The sequence below is a fragment of the Oncorhynchus mykiss genome, chromosome 30 (genome assembly GCF_013265735.2).
Source record: "Oncorhynchus mykiss isolate Arlee chromosome 30, USDA_OmykA_1.1, whole genome shotgun sequence".
NCBI lineage: Eukaryota > Metazoa > Chordata > Actinopteri > Salmoniformes > Salmonidae > Oncorhynchus > Oncorhynchus mykiss.
In genome coordinates this window covers 34,659,900-34,681,084 of record NC_050570.1, presented here as the reverse complement: position 1 = coordinate 34,681,084, position 21,185 = coordinate 34,659,900, and the positions used below count along the sequence as shown (strand labels likewise).

At 43.8% G+C, this 21,185-nt stretch overlaps 1 protein-coding gene across 2 annotated transcripts in view; it reads right to left on the bottom strand.

Moving 5' to 3' along the window:
* Positions 1-21,185, bottom strand: part of LOC110521747 (rho GTPase-activating protein 39) — a 148,593-nt gene that overhangs the window by 4,352 nt on the left and 123,056 nt on the right. For both annotated transcript variants that reach the window (XM_021599581.2, XM_021599582.2), the window contains 4 exons: positions 19,433-19,506; positions 15,647-15,846; positions 15,318-15,409; positions 480-649 (listed from right to left, as the gene is read on the bottom strand). In XM_021599581.2, the coding sequence (XP_021455256.1) occupies positions 480-649; positions 15,318-15,409; positions 15,647-15,846; positions 19,433-19,506 (536 nt within the window). The remainder of the gene's footprint in view (positions 1-479; positions 650-15,317; positions 15,410-15,646; positions 15,847-19,432; positions 19,507-21,185) is intronic.

Here is a 21,185-nt window from a genome sequence, read left to right as displayed (position 1 = left end):
CTTTATTGAAGCAACTTTGGCAGCGATTAAAGCATTGAGTCTTCTTGGGTGTGGCTTCCATCAGGCCACTACCATAAAGGCCTGATTGTAAATAATGTAAATAAGGTATTTCTGTTTTTTATTTTTTAATAAACTTGCTAAATATTCTAATAACCTGTTTTAGAATAATAATCCATTTTAGAATAAGGCTGTAACGTAACAAAATGTGTAAAAAGTCAAGGGGTCTGAATACTTTCTGAAGGCACCGTACAGCTACAGTAGGCTAGCCAAGATGAATGCTAGGTGTCTTTTTGTAGCTTTCTTTTTGCAGACAATCAACAGTAGCCTCTAGCCATCCTATTGCTACTATGTTCACTATTGAAGGTTTACTTTTGTAAATCACTGTCCCTAAAATAAATAAGCTCAGGGAGTGGATTGATGAGAGCTTCTTTTTACACTGGACTTGTGTATGTACAGTATAGTGTGTGTGTGTGTGTTACCTGTAGAAAACGTATGAGGTAGCAGAGCACCAGTTTGTTGATGTGAGGCAGGGCCATGACAACGTTGACTGCAGCCTCAGGGTCATCATAGTGAGTGATACACTCCTCATAGAACTCATGCGGAATCAACGGCTCCTCCAACTCCCTGTACCAAAACTTCAACAGAGATGCTGGGGGGAGAGAGAGAGGAAGAGAGAGGGGGTAGAATTGGAAAGAGAGAGATAGGGAAATTGGAATGAGAGAGAGACTAAAAAATAAGAGTAATTTGTTCGCTCTAGCAATCTCTACAGTGTAAGTAAATTTATAAAAAATTCAATGAGAGTCCAATCAAGAGGCAGAAACAGTTGACTGGTCAGACACACAAACCCCTCTCCCTGGCCAGCACACACTGACACAAATTCCTCAATCACCCAGAGTACAGACCAGAACAAAAGAACACCATTACAGTGTGTGTGTGTGTGTGTGTGTGTGTGTGTGTGTGTGTGTGTGTGTGTGTGTGTGTGTGTGTGTGTGTGTGTGTGTGTGTGTGTGTGTGTGTGTGTGTGTGTGTGTGTGTGTGTGAGAAAGAGAGACCCAGCTAAAAATGATAGGGAGAGACATTTTCTGGGGGAAAAACATACAACATTAGAAAGTCCATGGACACAAACTACAAATGTGCAGATAAAATAGGCAAAAAACACACACATTTCTTCCCACAGGGCCGTGGGGTGAGACAGGGATGCAGCCCCACCCTCTTCAACATATATATCAACGAATTGGCACTAGAAAAGTCTGCAGCACCCGGCCTCACCCTACTAGAATCTGAAATCAAATGTCTACTGTTTGCTGATGATCTGGTGCTTCTGTCACCAACCAAGGAGGGTCTACAGCAGCACCTTGATATTCTGCACAGATTCTGCTAGACCTGGGCTCTGACAATAAATCTCAGTAAGACCAAAATAATGGTGTTCCAAAAAAGGTCCAGTCACCAGGACCACAAATATAAATTCCATATAGACACCGTTGCCCTAGAGCACACAAAAAACTATACATGCCTTGGCCTAAACATCAGCGCAACAGGTAACTTCCACAAAGCTGTGAGCGATCTGAGAGACAAGGCAAGAAGGGCATTCTATGCCATCAAAAGTAACATACTATTTGGCCCTAAACAGAGAGTACACAGTGGCAGAATATCTAACCACTGTGACTGACCCAAACTTAAGGAAAGCTTTGACTATGTGAGCATAGCTTTGCTATTGAGAAAGGCCGCTGTAGGCAGACCTGGCTCTCAGGAGAAGACAGGCTATGTGCACACTTCCCACAAAATCAGGTGGAAACTGAGCTGCACATTCTAACCTCCTGCCCAATGTATGACCATATTAGAGACACATATTTCCCTCAGATTACACAGATCCACAAAGAATTCAAAAACAAACCCGATTTGATAAACTGCCATATCTACTGGGTGAAATACCACAGAGTGCCATTACAGCAGCAAGATTTGTGACCTGTTGCCACAAGAAAAGGTCAACTAGTGAAGAACAAACATCATTGTAAATACAACCCATATTTATGCTTATTTATTTCCCTTTTGTACTTTAACCATTTGTACATCATTACAACACTGTATATATACATAATATGACATTTGTAATGTCTTTATTCTTTTGAAACTTCTGAGTGTAATGTTTACTCTTAATTTTTATTGTTTCTTTCACTTTTGTATATTATCTACCCCACTTGCTTTGGCAATGTTAACATATGTTTCCCATGCCAATAAAGCACCTTGAATTGAAAATGTACATTTTCTGTAATGTTACCTGTACAGTGTGTCATGACTGGCCAGTATGTGAAACAGTGTGTGAAAACCTTGTGAAGACTTACAGAAAACATTTGACCTCTGTCATTGCCAACAAAGGGTATATAACAAAGTATTGAGATAAACTTTTGTTATTGACCAAATACTTATTTTCCACCATTATTTGCAAATAAATTCAATAAAAAAATCCTACAATGTGATTTTCTGGATTTTTTTTCTTTCTCATTTTGTCTGTCATAGTTGAAGTGTACCTATCATGAAAATTACAGGCCTCTCTAATCTTATTAGGTTGGAGAACTTGCACAATTGGTGGCTGACTAAATACTTTTTTGCCCCACTGTAAATGGACTTTGGGACAATATTTCATCAGCCAAAATGATGCTAACAACGATAGAGGGAATATGAAATAAAATGAGTTTTACTTTTACATACTGTGTGTTGTGTAGAAAATATCCAAATCAAATCAAATCAAATCAAATTTTATTTGTCACATACACATGGTTAGCAGATGTTAATGCGAGTGTAGCGAAATGCTTGTGCTTCTAGTTCCGACAATGCAGTAATAACAAGTAATCTAACTAACAATTCCAAAACTACTGTCTTGTACACAGTGTAAGGGGATAAAGAATATGTACATAAGGATATATGAATGAGTGATGGTACAGAGCAGCATAGGCAAGATACAGTAGATGGTATCGGGTACAGTATGTACAAATGAGATGAGTATGTAAACAAAGTGGCATAGTATAGTATAAAGTGGCTAGTGATACATGTATTACATAAGGATACCGTCGATGATATAGAGTACAGTATATACGTATGCATATGAGATGAATAATGTAGGGTAAGTAACATTTATATAAGGTAGCATTGTTTAAAGTGGCTAGTGATATATTTACATCATTTCCCATCAATTCCCATTATTAAAGTGGCTGGAGTTGAGTCAGTGTCAGTGTGTTGGCAGCAGCCACTCAGTGTTAGTGGTGGCTGTTTAACAGTCTGATGGCCTTGAGATAGAAGCTGTTTTTCAGTCTCTCGGTCCCAGCTTTGATGCACCTGTACTGACCTCGCCTTCTGGATGATAGCGGGGTGAACAGGCAGTGGCTCGGGTGGTTGATGTCCTTGATGATCTTTATGGCCTTCCTGTGACATCGGGTGGTGTAGGTGTCCTGGAGGGCAGGTAGTTTGCCCCCGGTGATGCGTTGTGCAGACCTCACTACCCTCTGGAGAGCCTTACGGTTGAGGGCGGTGCAGTTGCCATACCAGGCGGTGATACAGCCCGCCAGGATGCTCTCGATTGTGCATCTGTAGAAGTTTGTGAGTGCTTTTGGTGACAAGCCGAATTTCTTCAGCCTCCTGAGGTTGAAGAGGCGCTGCTGCGCCTTCTTCACGATGCTGTCTGTGTGAGTGGACCAATTCAGTTTGTCTGTGATGTGTATGCCGAGGAACTTAAAACTTGCTACCCTCTCCACTACTGTTCCATCGATGTGGATAGGGGGGTGTTCCCTCTGCTGTTTCCTGAAGTCCACAATCATCTCCTTAGTTTTGTTGACGTTGAGTGTGAGGTTGTTTTCCTGACACCACACTCCGAGGGCCCTCACCTCCTCCCTGTAGGCCGTCTCATCGTTGTTGGTAATCAAGCCTACCACTGTTGTGTCGTCCGCAAACTTGATGATTGAGTTGGAGGCGTGCGTGGCCACGCAGTCGTGGGTGAACAGGGAGTACAGGAGAGGGCTCAGAACGCAACCTTGTGGGGCCCCAGTGTTGAGGATCAGCGGGGAGGAGATGTTGTTGCCTACCCTCACCACCTGGGGGCGGCCCGTCAGGAAGTCCAGTACCCAGTTGCACAGGGCGGGGTCGAGACCCAGGGTCTCGAGCTTGATGACGAGCTTGGAGGGTACTATGGTGTTGAATGCCGAGCTGTAGTCGATGAACAGCATTCTCACATAGGTATTCCTCTTGTCCAGATGGGTTAGGGCAGTGTGCAGTGTGGTTGAGATTGCATCGTCTGTGGACCTATTTGGGCGGTAAGCAAATTGGAGTGGGTCTAGGGTGTCAGGTAGGGTGGAGGTGATATGGTCCTTGACTAGTCTCTCAAAGCACTTCATGATGACGGATGTGAGTGCTACGGGGCGGTAGTCATTTAGCTCAGTTACCTTAGCTTTCTTGGGAACAGGAACAATGGTGGCCCTCTTGAAGCATGTGGGAACAGCAGACTGGTATAGGGATTGATTGAATATGTCCGTAAACACACCGGCCAGCTGGTCTGCGCATGCTCTGAGGGCGCGGCTGGGGATGCCATCTGGGCCTGCAGCCTTGCGAGGGTTAACACGTTTAAATGTCTTACTCACCTCGGCTGCAGTGAAGGAGAGACCGCATGTTTTCGTTGCAGGCCGTGTCAGTGGCACTGTATTGTCCTCAAAGCGGGCAAAAAAGTTATTTAGTCTGCCTGGGAGCAAGACATCCTGGTCCGTGACTGGGCTGGGTTTCTTCCTGTAGTCCGTGATTGACTGTAGACCCTGCCACATGCCTCTTGTGTCTGAGCCGTTGAATTGAGATTCTACTTTGTCTCTGTACTGGCGCTTAGCTTGTTTGATAGCCTTGCGGAGGGAATAGCTGCACTGTTTGTATTCGGTCATGTTACCAGACACCTTGCCCTGATTAAAAGCAGTGGTTCGCGCTTTCAGTTTCACACGAATGCTGCCATCAATCCATGGTTTCTGGTTAGGGAATGTTTTAATCGTTGCTATGGGAACGACATCTTCAACGCACGTTCTAATGAACTCGCACACCGAATCAGCGTATTCGTCAATGTTGTTATCTGACGCAATACGAAACATCTCCCAGTCCACGTGATGGAAGCAGTCTTGGAGTGTGGAGTCAGCTTGGTCGGACCAGCGTTGGACAGACCTCAGCGTGGGAGCCTCTTGTTTTAGTTTCTGTCTGTAGGCAGGGATCAACAAAATGGAGTCGTGGTCAGCTTTTCCGAAAGGGGGGCGGGGCAGGGCCTTATATGCGTCGCGGAAGTTAGAGTAACAATGGTCCAAGGTCTTTCCTCCCCTGGTTGCGCAATCGATATGCTGATAAAATTTGGGGAGTCTTGTTTTCAGATTAGCCTTGTTAAAATCCCCAGCTACAATGAATGCAGCCTCCGGATAAATTGTTTCCAGTTTGCAGAGAGTTAAATAAAGTTCGTTCAGAGCCATCGATGTGTCTGCTTGGGGGGGGATATATACGGCTGTGATTATAATCGAAGAGAATTCTCTTGGTAGATAATGCGGTCTACATTTGATTGTGAGGAATTCTAAATCAGGTGAACAGAAGGATTTGAGTTCCTGTATGTTTCTTTCATCGCACCATGTCACGTTAGTCATAAGGCATACGCCCCCGCCCCTCTTTTTACCAGAAAGATGTTTTTTCCTGTCTGCGCGATGCGTGGAGAAACCTGTTGGCTGCACCACTTCGGATAGCGTCTCTCCAGTAAGCCACGTTTCCGTGAAGCAAAGAACGTTACAGTCTCTGATGTCCCTCTGGAATGCTACCCTTGCTCGGATTTCATCAACCTTGTTGTCAAGAGACTGGACATTGGCAAGAAGAATGCTAGGGAGTGGTGCGCGCTGTGCCCGTCTCCGGAGTCTGACCAGAAGACCGCCTCGTTTCCCTCTCTTTCGGAGTCGTTTTTTTGGGTCGCTGCATAGGATCCACTCCGTTGTCCTGTTTGTAAGGCAGAACACAGGATCCGCGTCGCGAAAAACATATTCTTGGTCGTACTGATGGTGAGTTGATGCTGATCTTATATTCAGTAGTTCTTCTCGACTGTATGTAATGAAACCTAAGATGACCTGGGGTACTAATGTAAGAAATAACACGTAAAAAAACAAAAAACTGCATAGTTTCCTAGGAACGCGAAGCGAGGCGGCCATCTCTGTCGGCGCCGGAAGTACAGTCAAAGATACATCCCAATCAAAGATAATGTTTTAGTAAAGATGAACTGTGAATTTATTTGTCTAAACTAGATCACAGTAAAATCCATACCTTTCCTTGTAATTAGATACCCCCCAGAGAACTTACTTTAAAGATGGCAACGCCCCTTTGTGACCCAGGGGTATTAAACATGTGAGTTAAGAATTTACATATCAGACTAAGTTGACCGCTCGCTGCAGCTGAGGTCCACAACTTTTCGTGACCTCAAAACGAGGTTGAAGAAGACAAAGGAACCTCTTAACAGTCAATGCAACGGTTGAGTAGCTGTATCTGTATCTAAGAAGGTCAATTCAAGCAGGACCATCCGGTTATTCTCTCCAAGGAATCGTGTGTCTACATTCATTTCATTCCCACGCTGGAATTATTTGCAACATTTAAAAAAATAAAATAAACTGAAATATCACATTTACATAAGTATTCAGACCCTTTACACAGTACTTTGTTGAATCACCTTTTCCAGCGATTACAGCCCTGAGTCTTCCTGGGTATGACGCTACAAGCTTGGCACATATGTATTTGGGGAGTTTCTCCCATTCTTCTCTGCAGGTCCTCTCAAGCTTTGTCAGGTTGAATGGGGAGCGTCGCTGAACAGTTATTTTCAGGTCTCCTCAGATATGTTCGTTCAGGTTCAAGTCTGGGCTCTGGCTGGGCCACTCACCGGCATTCAGAGACTTGTCCCGAAGCCACTCTTGCATTGTCTTGGCTGTGTGCTTAGGGTAGTTGTCCTGTTGGAAGGTGAACCTTTGCCCCAGTCTCAGGTCCTGAGTGCTCTGGAGCAGGTTTTCATCAAGGATCAATCTGTACTTTGCTCCGTTCATCTTTCCCTCAATACTGACTAGTCTACCAGTCCCTGCTGCTGAAAAACATCCCCACAGCATGATGCTGCCACCACCATGCTTCACTGTAGGGACGGTACCAGGTTTCTTCCGGACATGACGCTTGGCATTCAGGCCAAAGACTTCAATCTCGATTTCATCAAACCAGAGAATCTTGTTTCCATGGTCTGAGTCCTTTAGGTGCCTTTTGGCAAACTCCAAGCGGCTGTCATGTAGGGCTGGGCTGTATACCGTATTTTACTACGTACCAGTATTTATGCATGGACTGGTTTGGGTTTTTACTTTACCTTCTATAACGGTATGTGATACGCTGTGTGTAACATCCATTTTTATAGTTTACTCCTACTTGAGTCATCCCTTGCCGCTCTCTCTCTCTCTCCATGCCGCTTTCGACACAGACCTAGTCCCACCCCCTGTCACTCAAAGAGCGCCTTTGTTGTTGCTTGACCACAAGACACTTTCGTTCAGTCTGCATGGTCAATGCAGCACATGCAACAATGTTGATGACAACGATGTTGTTTCCACTTTGATCTTAATATAAATCCACAAGCGTTCTAGAATTACAATATCGAAGCATGAATATGTTGGCTATATGAATAAAGATTTAATGTAGCACACGATTATAGGGTCCCATAGGAAACACTGACCATCACTTTGGTTCCTACCCTGTCACAATAACTCGTCCATTGCATTTTCATTTGTTGTCATGTCAAACAACACTGTATTCAAAGTGCCCACTATTATTTATATTCTAACTATAGAATTATAATACACATTCTATTTCCATGATTCCAAAAGTTCACCCAAGTGTTTTGATCTGAATCGCAACATTTAGAAAAAAATAAGGCCTAGTATTTTTTCCCATATCGTGGCAGTGTGGAAATGATCTAAAATGAGTGCAGAAAATGCAGAAATAGATGGAAATGCAGGAAGTTGAATTGAAGAATATAAAACAATCTGAATGGAGAACAACCCATTGAAATCATTTAAAATATATGTTGCAACCCTAGGGTCATACACTACTCATAAAGCAAATGTAGAACTTCTATTCATCAAAAACATAAAATACCATCATATGTTACCATCATATGTTATTTTGGCCATATCGCCCAGCCTTACAGTCATGTGCCTTTTACTGAGGAGTGGCTTCCATCTGGCCACTCTAACATAAAGGCCTGATTGGTGAAGTGCTGCACAGATGATTGTCCTTCTAGAAGGTTCTCCCATTTCCACAGAGGAACTCTGGAGCTCTGTCAGAGTGACCATCGGGTTAACGGTCACCTCCCTGACCAAGGTCCTTCTCACCCAAATTGCCGGATCGTCAGCTGTAGGAAGAGTCTTGGTAGTTCCAAACTTTTTCCATTCAAGAATGATGGAGGCCACTGTGCTCTTGGGGACCTTCAATGCTGCAGACATTTTTTTGTATCCTTCCACAGATCTGTGCTTCGACACAATCCTGTCTTGAAGCTTCACGGACAATTCCATTGACCTCATGGCTTGGATCTTGCTCTGGCATACACCGTCAACTGTGGGACCTTATATAGACAGGTGTGTGCCTTTCTAAATCATGTCCAGTCAATTGAATTTACCACAGGTGGAGTCCAATCAAGTTGTAAAAACATCTCAAGGATGATCAATGGAAACAGGATGCACAGGAGCTCAATTTCAAGTCTCATAGCAAAGGGTCTGAATACTTACAGTTTAAGCCGGAAGTTTACATACACCATAGCCAAATACATTTAAACTCAGTTTTTCACAATTCCTGACATTTAGTCCTAGTAAAAATGCCCTGTCCTAGGTCAGTTAGGATCACCACTTTTATTTTAAGAATGTGAAATGTCAGAATAATAGTAGAGAGAATGATTTATTTGAGCTTTTATTTCTTTCATCACATTCCCAGTGGGTCAGAAGTTTACATGCACTCCATTAGTGTTTGGTGGCATTACCTTAAATTGTTTAACTTGGGTCAAACATTTCAGATAGCCTTCCACAAGCTTCCCACAATAAGTTGGGTGAATTTTGGCCCATTCCTCCTGACAGAGCTGGTGTAACTGAGTCAGGTTTGTAGGCCTCCTCGCTCGCACACACTTTTTCAGTTCTGCCCACAAATTTTCTATAGGATTGAGGTCAGGGCTTTATGATGGCCACTCCAATACCTTGACTTTGTTGTCCTTAAGCCATTTTGCCACAACTTGGAAGTATGCTCGGGGTCATTGTCCATTTGGAAGACCCATTTGCGACCAACCTGACTGATGTCTTGAGCTTCAATATATCCACATAATTTTCCACCCTCATGTTGCCATCTATTTTGTGAAGTGCACCAGTCCCTTCTGCAGCAGCCCCACAAAATGATGCTGCCACCCCCATGCTTCACGGTTGGGATGATGTTCTTCTGCTTGCAAGCCTCCCCCTTTTTCCTCCAAACATAACGATGGTCATTATGGCCAAACAGTTCTATTTTTGTTTCATCAGACCAGAGGACATTTCTCCAAAAAATACGATCTTTGTACCCATGTGCAGTTGCAATCCATATTCTGTCTTTTTTATGGCGGTTTTGGAGCAGTGGCTTCTCCCTTGCTGAGCGGCCTTTCAGGTTATGTCGATATATGACTCATTTTACTGTGGATATAGATACTTCTGTATCTGTTTCCTCCAGCATCTGAGACAGAACGCGTCTTCCTTCTGAGCGGTATGACGGCTGTGTGGTCCCATGGTGTTTATACTTGCATACTATTGTTTGTACAGATGAACGTGGTACCTTCAGGCATTTGGAAATTGCTCCCAAGGATGAACCAGACTTGAAATAATCTGTCTGTAAACAATTGTTGGAAAAATTACTTGTGTCATGCACAAAGTAGATGTCCTATCCGACTTGCCAAAACTATACTTTGTTAACAAGAAATTTGTGAAGTGGTTGAAAAACAAGTTTTAATGACTCCAACCTAAGTGTATGTAAACTTCCGACTTCAACTGTATGTAAATAAGGTATTTCAGTATTTTTTTTTCAATAAATGTGCTACAATTTCTAAAAACCTGTTTTTGCTTTGTCATTATGGGGTATTGTGTGTAGATTGATCAGGGTAAAAAAAAAAACTATTTAATCAATTTTGCGAATAAGACTAACGTAACAAAATGTGGAAAAGGTTAAGGGGTCTGAATACTTTCAGGACGCACTGTATAATAGAAAAAACCTTCTGAGAATCTTTTTTAGCATGTTTTGGTGTTAAAGTTAGGAGAACATTTCAAACAGAACTTATCCAGAATGTGGTTACAATGTTCTCAGAATATACAACATTCTATGTACTAGACGCGTTTCATGGGACGTTGCAAGAACATTCATGTGTTGAGTTTTCTGAAGGTTGAGATAATATCTCATCAACGTTACACCAAACATAACACAGAAAATGGTTTCCATGTTCGAGAAATATAAAATGTTAATGTTCCAGACACGTTTCATGGGAAAGTTGCATGAACACCACTGTATGTCAGTTGTCAGGACGTGTTGCCTGATGGTCCCAAAGAAACGTTCTCCCCCCCAAAAAAGAGGTTTCATAACACATCGCACCATGTTACTGTTTCCAAGAACATGATTGGTCAACCACTGATCCATTCACAGCGCTTGTCTGTTGGCAAGATTTAGGGGTACTCACACACACAGTGCTTTCAAATTACATATTTGACACAAGATTACATTGTGCATGTTCGTTTATACAGTAATTATTCTTCAACATGCCGTCATCTGGGATTTGAACTCACAACCTCTTGGTTCATAGTATTCAGATCTTACTGCTACACCACCATGTCTGTGTTTAGTTATCATTTAATCGGTCTATTCTCTCATTGATTTCAGCAATTGAAGGGCTTTCTGTATAGTTGTCTAATTTTGGTGAGGGCATGTTAACCTGTTTTAATGATACTCCTGAATATCTTCCTGAGTGTAATTTTAACAGAGCTGATATTTATTTCAAAGTGCATTCACCCTATTGCTTACACCAATCAAATTGTTTCTGCTCTACACAAGTACCTAGGGAGAAGGGGTTAGAGTTTCTTCCAGACAGGACCTAACTATACTGGCCCAATAAGCACATGCCCTCGATAACCCTTATTGGGACAGTGGTTAGGGTGTAAGTCACTGATGGCTTGGGTTCAAGACCCGCTAGGAGAGTCATCCTACTTTCACATTTTCAGCAATATAGGTTAACGTCACTATTTGGAAACAGTTACAACAGACCTATCTGATCTAATTAAAATGAGTTTCTCATTGAAAGATGGGAATCGGTAGAATTCTAGATAGCTGAGCATCTCAAAGAGAACTCTATGGTCTTTTTGAAACCCACACCACATACATACCGTAGAACAAACGTTTCTCTGAGAAGGAACTGCATCAGCTCTCGTCATTGCATTTCTATCTGTAACAATCCTAATTTGTTCCCGAAAACTTACCCCAGGTGGTGGTGTTGCTTCTGAACGAAACATACCCAGAACATGGTTTTCACATTCTCAGAATATCAGAAAAGTGTATATTTACAGTAGCATGCCTGTACTTTCTAACATTTGACATTTCAGTGATGACGATGCCAGTTATACCAGAACAATACACAACACAGAGCTCCATCTCCACGTTTTAATGTGGAAAAATAGACAAATTGCAACAGAATAACTTGGGACCAATGTTGGGGGTAATATATTACTTACAGTTGTATTACTTTTATGAGTAACAGAGTAATATAACGAGTTACAGTCTTCAAATATTTGAATGATTACAGTTACTTTTTCAAGTGACCCATACATTACTTTCAGAAGTATATCTATACTGTCGTGTTATATAGGCCTATATTTTTAAAGCCTTTTCAAGCTGTAGGCTAACTCATTTCCAAAAGGAGGTTTTGTAAAGCTGAAAATCAAAGAAAGATGGCAGCTGTGTTACCCCGCTTAACCTTTTCCTTGTGGAAATGCTCACATTATTTTGAGTTAATCGAGGAGAAAGAGAACAACATTTTAGTCAAATGCAAACTCGGCAAAGGCCGCATTGATCTCCTCATCCAGAAGCACCATATCAAACCTGAAAAAGCGTATGGAGGTCATGCATAAAGGCACAAAGCTGGTAGCCAAAGTTCCAGAAATGCGTGAAAGAGGAGAACTCTATACACATTATGGTAATAAACAAAGATATATAAAAAAATATTTGTTCTAACGAAATGTTCATATAAACAATCAAAATATCTGATAAATGCAATTCAAAACAGCAATAATGAGCATTAACATATAAGAATGTGAGAGTAGGGTCACTCCCCTAGCGGGCCTCTAAACCCCGGCCACCTGCACCAATGACAAACGCCCTAACCACCGCACCAATAAGAGACATCTCCAGGGCGTGTGCTTATTGGGCCAGTATAGTTAGGTCCTGTCTAGAAGGAACCTTAACCCCTTTTCCCTAGGCACGTGTGTAGATCTGAAACAACTTGATAGGTATAAGCAATAAGGTGAATGCACTTCAAAGTAAATCTCAGCTCTGTTAAAATTACACTCAAGAAAACATTTTATTGATCATAGTGACCCAGGAGTAACATTAAAACAGGTTAATATGCCCCACCAACATTAGACAACTATCCAGAAAGCCCTCAAATCGCTGAAAACAATCAAATCAACGATGGGCGAATAATCAGATTAACTGATACCAGACAGGGAGATTGGAGTACAGTGAACCGAGAGGTTGTGAGTTCAAATCCCAAGTGAAGACATGTTGAATAATACTTACTGTATAAATGAACATACACAATATAATCAGGTGTGTCAAATTTGTAAGCTGAAAACACTGTATGCTTAAAGCACTGTGTGTGTGAGCATCCCTAACCTTGCCAACAGACAAAGAGCTATGAATGGATCAGTGGTTCACCAATCAGGGCCTTAATTGTCTGGGCAACGTTGTGTAATGCATAATTATAAAACGTGTCTAGAAATGTTTTGGGGTGGGACGTTGATGGAATATTGTCCTAACCGACAGAAAACTGGCCACAATGTTTTTGCAACGTTCCCACGAAACGTGTTTAGAACATTCACCGCTTATGTTCTGAGAATATGGCAACAATGTTCTGTGTATGTTTGGTGGGACACTGATGGAATATTCTCCCAACCCACAGAAAACTGGACACATGAATGTTCATGCGACATTCCCATGAAACGTGTCTATGACATTAACATCTGAGAACATGGTAACCACGTTCTGGGTAAGTTCTATTTGACATTAAGTGAATAGTCTCTTGGAAACACTACTGGTGCATCGTGGGAAAATTCCTATGAAAACGTTAGTTTCTGACCTAATGAGACTCTTGACCCTTTACACTCGTGGGGATTGGCCTAAGTTGAAATGTTTGCTACAGAAGAAATATGCAAAGCATATCCATGGTAGCAATTGAAAGAGGAAGAGTTTGGAGAGAAGGGGACAATTATTAGACCAAAGGTGTGTACACAACAGTTCACCTGACACAAGACTGAATCCAAATATTGCACTGTTGATTTTATGTTTGCCTGTACTTTTCGCCACATTTGTTGATAACGTAAACTGAAAATACTCTGGATCCATTAAGTAACATGATAACTCTATTCCTGGAAAATGTGGGGAAGGTGCAACATCAGACAAAAACAATGACAAGGGTTTGAGTGACAGGACTAACTGGTGTCTCCAAGTGGCCACACACCTCTCCAAAGAGTGCAAACATCTTAAGCAATTTCAATGCACTTTTATGACTCAAAGAAGAGCCTTCAACTGTAAGGTAGTTTTTGGAGCTCTCCGAGCTGCGCGTTGAGGGACTAGGACAAGCACACTTGTAGTTGTTTCAACACAACCCTGCATCCCCGCCATCACACAATTACTGTTGTTGTTTACCCAATCCAAAAACGGTCCATTATAAATCGCAATCTGGGTCAGGTGGTCACGATTTGAAAGCTTGTTCTATTGCCAACATGCCATGTTATAAAATACAATCTTACAGTGCTAGGCTTTCACAAGGCAATTCAGAGAAACGGACCGCAATTGTGTTGAGAATAGGATCGAGGCCTTTCAGGTGCGTGTGCCGCGGCAAGTCTTCTTCACAACAAACAAACATAGGCTCATTTGGTTCAGAACAACCCAGGGTATGACACCATGGGGCTGCAGGTAACCTAGTGGTTAGAGCGTTGGGTCAGTAACCGAAAGGTTGCTCGATCGAATCCCCGAGCTGACATGGTAAAAATCGGTCGTTCTGCCCCTGAACAAGGCAGTTAACACACTGTTCCTAGGCCGTCATTGTAAATAAGAATTTGTTCTTAACTGACTTGCCTGGTAATTTTTTTTAAAAAATGTCATCTTCTAACTGTACATCAAACATAGTGATCATAAACGTTGACACGGTATATGACATGAGTTTTATGATATGTACAGTGCACATTTGGACTTAGGCGTGCTTGTATGACATCAAAGAGAAATTATAATCCTCAACGTCTCGTCTTTCAAAATACATCGACGTCATCTTAATTTACAGCATTTCCCTCAATCGGACAACAAAACATTTGCAAAAGTTGCCCAATTATAGGGAGGGATGGGAGGCAACTTCTTGTCGTGCGCGGTGCTCAAGTTTGGAATGGCTGTCAGTCAAAACCCATACAGCGCTGTGAAGCGCAGAGCCAGAGCTCTGATGTCATGTATAGCATGTTACTGTACAGCCACTATGTTCCAATTTAGGTGCTTATTAGTGCCCAAATCTGCCCCTTTCAACCCGTTTACGGGTATGAGTGTAAAGGGCTACGGGAACGTTCTCTAAAGCTCTGGGAACATTTGTTTTTGGAGAGAACGAGTTTGTGTGTGTTCTTGTTTGAGAAAGAGAGAAAGAGTGTGTGTGTGTGTTCTTGTGTGAGAAAGAGAGAGAAGGAGTGTGTGTGTGGTTCGTCCAAGTGTCTCTGTGCTGGTAATAGAGTTATGACCTAGTAAAGCACGAACTGGCTCTCTCCAACCTACAGCCAGGACTGCTCTCTTCCTTCTAGAAGGAATCTTTTTTGAAATGACTGTAGTTTTGCAGCAGGCACATTGCTCCCAGCATGCTTTGGTGTTGGGTCTATTAATACTCAGAGAGAATTAGAGCACTGCAGAGGGCCTGGGGCTAGGGGAGGGAAGAGGGAGTGTATACAGTGGGTGGATGGATCAGGACCTAAGATGTGTGTGTGCGGTGTGTGTGTGTGTGTTACCTGGGATGTGAGGGTCCTCCAGATCCGTGGGGATCTTCCATTGGTCCACCTGCAGCTTGAGGGCGTTGACCTCATCTATGTCACCTGGAACCCTGTGAGGTCAGGGGTCAGAGACACATTAGACTCCTCCTCCTCCTCCTCACATATAAAAATCATTCCTCACAGCATGTCCATCCTTACCAATCCCTTTATCTCTTCCATTTATTGCTCTCCCTCTGTCTGGTCTCTGATGACTACCAGGACATTCACTGACAGGCGTGTCTACTACAACTAACTCCTCCCTCCCTCTTTCCCTCCCTCGTACTAGTGACTGAGAGTTAGGTACGGACCTGAAGATGCCCTCTGTCTGGTCTCCGTTGAGCCCCAGAACCTCCTCTGAGAGGCGTGTCTGGACCCAGGGCAGCTGGCTGTCAGGGTAACGCTCCTTCTGCAGTGACATCACATCCTCCAGGGAGGAGCCAAACATGGAGGGGCTGAATATGGCGTTCCTGGCATGTTTGATCTCCTCCAGACACGGCTTCTGCAACCCCTGGATAACAACACACACACACACACACAGGAACACACGTATTTGGTTGTTAGATAAGACACAACTACTATGTGCTTCTGCAACCCACGGATAACAATACACACAGACACACATGTTTATGTAACTATATCTATACGGACAGTCAACATTGAGACCCGAGTCTCTTTTTAAAGTGAGCCCCACGAACAACACACAACATTGAGACCCGAGTCTCTTTTTAAAGTGAGCCCCACGAACAACACACAACATTGAGACCCGAGTCTCTTTTTAAAGTGAGCCCCACGAACAACACACAACATTGAGACCCGAGTCTCTTTTTAAAGTGAGCCCCACGAACAACACACAACATTGAGACCCGAGTCTCTTTTTAAAGTGAGCCCCACGAACAACACACAACATTGCGCATCTATTTAGAAAATGAGAAAATACATACATCACTCCAACAAAACAAGTTGCGTTGTGTCATACCGTGTGGTAGAGGGATAATCAACGAGGGGATGTGCAGTTTCATGATAACATAACACAACTCTACAGCTCTCGAGGTGTAGCTAAAGCAACACATTACATATTTAGCAACCGTGCATTTACTGAAAAATACTGGTATGACCTTCATAAATGTATCTAAATTAATTATTGAGAGACCGAAAATAAGTATATATGAGAGAGAGAGAGCGTGAGAGAGAGAGCGTGAGAGAGAGAGCGTGAGAGAGAGAGCGTGAGAGAGAGAGAGAGAGCGTGAGAGAGAGAGCGTGAGAGAGAGAGAGAGAGAGAGAGAGAGAGAGAGAGAGAGAGAATGTTTCCCCCAACAGGTCATTGGATTTGAGTTAGGGCAGAATCAGTCCTATTAATCGCCTGGAAAAGGCTCTGCTCTGGGGTTAATACCAGTCAAACACTGGGCCTCAGGCTATGGGATGCGGTCAGGGTGTATGTGTGTATTAGTCCACCAAGTGACAAACTGTCTCTATTACCACCCTGTAGAGATGCTGGCACACTCTACATGCCTCACATACACAATGCCAACCACCAGTGCCCGCTAGCACAGACTGGCATCACCACATGTGATGGGAGATGGGAGCATACACACACACGCCACACACACACACAACCAATGAATTACGTTACCCACCACTATCAATCAATCCATCCCTCGCTCTCTCCTCTTTCATTCCCTGTCTATTCGTCTTCCTCCCAATCAATTCCTCTCCACTGCTCCTTTGCTCTGTTCATTCCTCTTTCCCTTGTTCTCTCTCTTCATCTGTCTCTCCCTCGCCTATCCTTTCCTTCTGTTCAGACCTCTGTTTCTGCCTCTCCAGATAGAGTTGTAGACAGCAGATAATAGACAGCCTCACTGGCCCCCTCCTGTGGCCGGAGTGGGAACAGCACCATTTCATGACAGGAAGTAGAATTATTCCTCCATGGTCACACTCCTCAGGAGGATTTGGTGTTGAACTTATATGATCGTTTTTCAGATAGAATAGGGGATCATGTCAGCTCTATTCATTCTATTTCTAGGTTCCTAATATTGCACATGAATACACCTCATGATTATATGATTCTCTTTCCATTCGGAAAAACGGAGCTAGATGCTGGCTAGTAGTCTGATTTACACACGGACAACAGATACTCTGATTTATTTTCCTGCAACATTTGATGCAATGCTGCTGGCTCTGATACTATACACCCACGGTGAAGTCTTTGGTACACAGATAGGCAGAGAGAGGAGGAACTAGGACATAGAAAGAGTTACTAGGACATAGAGAGAGTTACTAGGGGGAAAAACTAGGACAATCAAAAGGTCAGATGTCAGTAGGTCACAGAAGAGATCGTCAATGGACAACAGTAGAGAGAGGCTGTTCTATTACAAATCATTTAAACCAGTGGACTTGCCTGATAATGATTGGCACTGGTCTAAAACAGACAGCTAACTGGGCTAGTATCGACTAGAACCGGTTTAGTGAGACAGTCAGTCAGATAGTGTTTTATAGGTCAGGGGAAGGATAGATGAACAACGGAATGGAATGTCCCCCTGGAGGCTGTTTCCATGACACCCAGACCCCCCCCCCCATCACTCTACGTACGCATGCCAACACACATGCGCACATACATACTCACTCACGCATATATACCCAAGCACACACAGACACACACGCACGCAACCCTGCAGACTGTGAAGTCATGTGATCTGGTTTAAAAACACTCAGAAGATACATCTGCCTGAAGGGCCCCTTTAATTGGTGGACAGGTTAAGAAATCAATATGAGCGTGTGTGTGTGTGTGTGTGTGTGTGTGTGTGTGTGTGTGTGGAGGGGGGGGGGGGTGATAAAGTGAGACTGCATGTGTTTATTTGTCTGTGTGTGTGTGTTGTCCTAGCGTTCTCAGCAGGAATTCTGCTCCAGACATTACATTAATAATAAACTGCATTATGTGCACCGCTTGCTGAAACAATAACTCAATTAAGACACACACACACACACACACACACACACACACAGACACAGACACAGACACAGACACAGACACAGACACAGACACAGACACAGACACACACACACAGACACAGACACAGACACACACACACACACACACACACACACACACACACACACACACACACACACAGACACAGACACAGACACAGACACAGACACACACACACACAGACACACACAGACACACACACACACACACACACACACACACACACACACACACACACACACACACACACACACAGCTATAGGGAGATGATTCAAATGAGAGGCTAATGAAATGGAAACACAGGAAGTGCTCTGTGACACAAACGGAAACAAAACAAAGGTTAACTAACGAGGTGCGTGATACATAATGATTCTATCTGGAGTTCAGCTTATCCCCTCAAGCATCTACTTATTGATTTCCTACTTAGAAAACAGGAGCTTAAAGCAATACAAGTCAGTGGTGACATAGCACTGCATGCTTCTGTAGGGCATCGTGTCCCATATTCCCAACCCATTCCCATCCTCGGGAGCATTCTGATATGGGATTCTTAATCAGAGGGCGGTGGGCTATGCCGTGTGAGGAGGGGTGTGTGTATAGTGTGCCTCTGTCTGTGTATGCGTGAGGAGGGGTGTTCATTAAGTGGTGTGTGGTTGCCGCGGGGATAGTTAGTAGTTAGCGCACAGACCTCGTTGCACTCGATCTCCGTGCGCTCAGCTAACTTACAACTAACTAACCCTGGACTACAGCTAAAGGCGGAGGAAGGAAAGCAGACTGCCCCTCCCCCCCCAGATGGAGTCCCGCCAGGAACAGACACAACAGACAGACAGACATACCGGGAGAGGAAATTAGAAAGAAGGAAATTCTTCTTCTCATGAAGGATGGTAAAGGATGGTGGGTTGTGGGTCAGGCTGTAGTGCACTCACACACACGCACGCACGCACGCACGCACGCACACACACACACACACACACACACACACACACACACACACACACACACACACACACACACACACACACACACACACACACACACACACACACACACACACAGAGGTTAGTTGTTAGATTGCAATGTACGAAGAGTAGCGGAAATAGAGCACTTATACCTTCTTAGCTCCGGTCAGAGCAGCCTTCTGCAGTTTACGGTAACAGTATTTGGCATAGCCGCTTATCGCCACTCCTGGAGAAAAACATACACGCACACACACACACACACAAACACACACACACACACACACACACAGGTTAGTTGTTAGATCATACAGTAATGAGTTGAAATTAACGAAGATTAGCGGATTCAAAGCACAGGTATAGCGAGGGAACAGAGAATACACACACACGCATGTACACTGCATGACAAAAAGTATGTGGACACCTGCTCGTTGAACATCCCATTCCAAAATCATGGGCATTAATATGGAGTTGGTCCCCCCTCTGCTGCTATACCAGCCTCCACTCTTCTGGGAAGGCTTTCCTCTAGATGTTGGGACATTGATGTGGGGACTTGCTTCCATTCAGCCACAAGAGCATTAGTGAAGTTGGGCACTGATGAGGGTGCGATTAGGCCTGGCTCGCAGTCGGCGTTCCAACAGCCCCAGACCATTATTCCTCATCCACCAAACTTTACAGTTGGCACTATGTATTGGCATCCGCCAAACCCAGATTCGTCTGTCGGACTGCCAGATGGTGAAGCGTGATTCATTCCACTGCTCCAGATTTCAATGGCGGCCAGCTTTACACCCCTCCAGCCGACGCTTGGCATTGTGACATGGAAACCCATTTCATGAAGCTCCCGACAAACAGTTCTTGTGCTGACGTTGCTTTCAGAGGCAGTTTGGAACTCGGTAGTGAGTGTTGCAACGCTTAGACATTTCCACTTCACAATAACATCACTTACAGTTGACCAGGGCAGCTCTAGCAGGGCAGAAACATGATGAACTGACTTGTTGGAAAGGTGGCATCCTATGAAAGCACCACATTGAATGTCACTGAGCTCTTCAGTAAGGCCATTCTTTGTCTGGGGAGATTGCATGGCTGTGTGCTTGATTTTATACACCCGTTTGCCCACGGTTGTGGCTGAAATAGCCAAATCCACTCATTTGTATATGGGTGGCACAGGGTAGTTCTGCTGCCACTCAAGTTAATTACTGGAAGGTAACAGCTCAGTGATCTAAATCTGGAAACACACCGACCATTCAGCCTGAGGCCTAACCAGCCAGCACACTGTCCTTCTGACCCTATGTGACACCCACATTGACACACTGTCCTTCTGACCCTATGTGACACCCACATTGACACACTGTCCTTCTGACCCTATGTGACACCCACATTGACACACTGTCCTTCTGACCCTATGTGACACCCACGTTGACACACTGTCCTTCTGACCCTATGTGACACCCACATTGACACACTGTCCTTCTGACCCTATGTGACACCCACGTTGACAGACTGTCCTTCTGACCCTATGTGACACCCACATTGACACACTGTCCTTCTGACCCTATGTGACACCCACGTTGACACACTGTCCTTCTGACCCTATGTGACACCCACATTGACACACTGTCCTTCTGACCCTATGTGACACCCACGTTGACACACTGTCCTTCTGACCCTATGTGACACCCACATCGACACACTGTCTAACCATCATGTTCATACGTTCTACAAGCACATAAGAGCACCCTTTGACTCAGGTAACAGTCCTAGTAGTTACCCGAGTTACCCGTCACTAAAAGACTGAACTGATGCTCAGGACTCTCCCCTCGGGGAATGAATGAGTAGACAGACACCCACAAGACAGTAGAATGATGTAAGACAGAGAAATGGTTGACCAGACCACATGGACACGTGGAG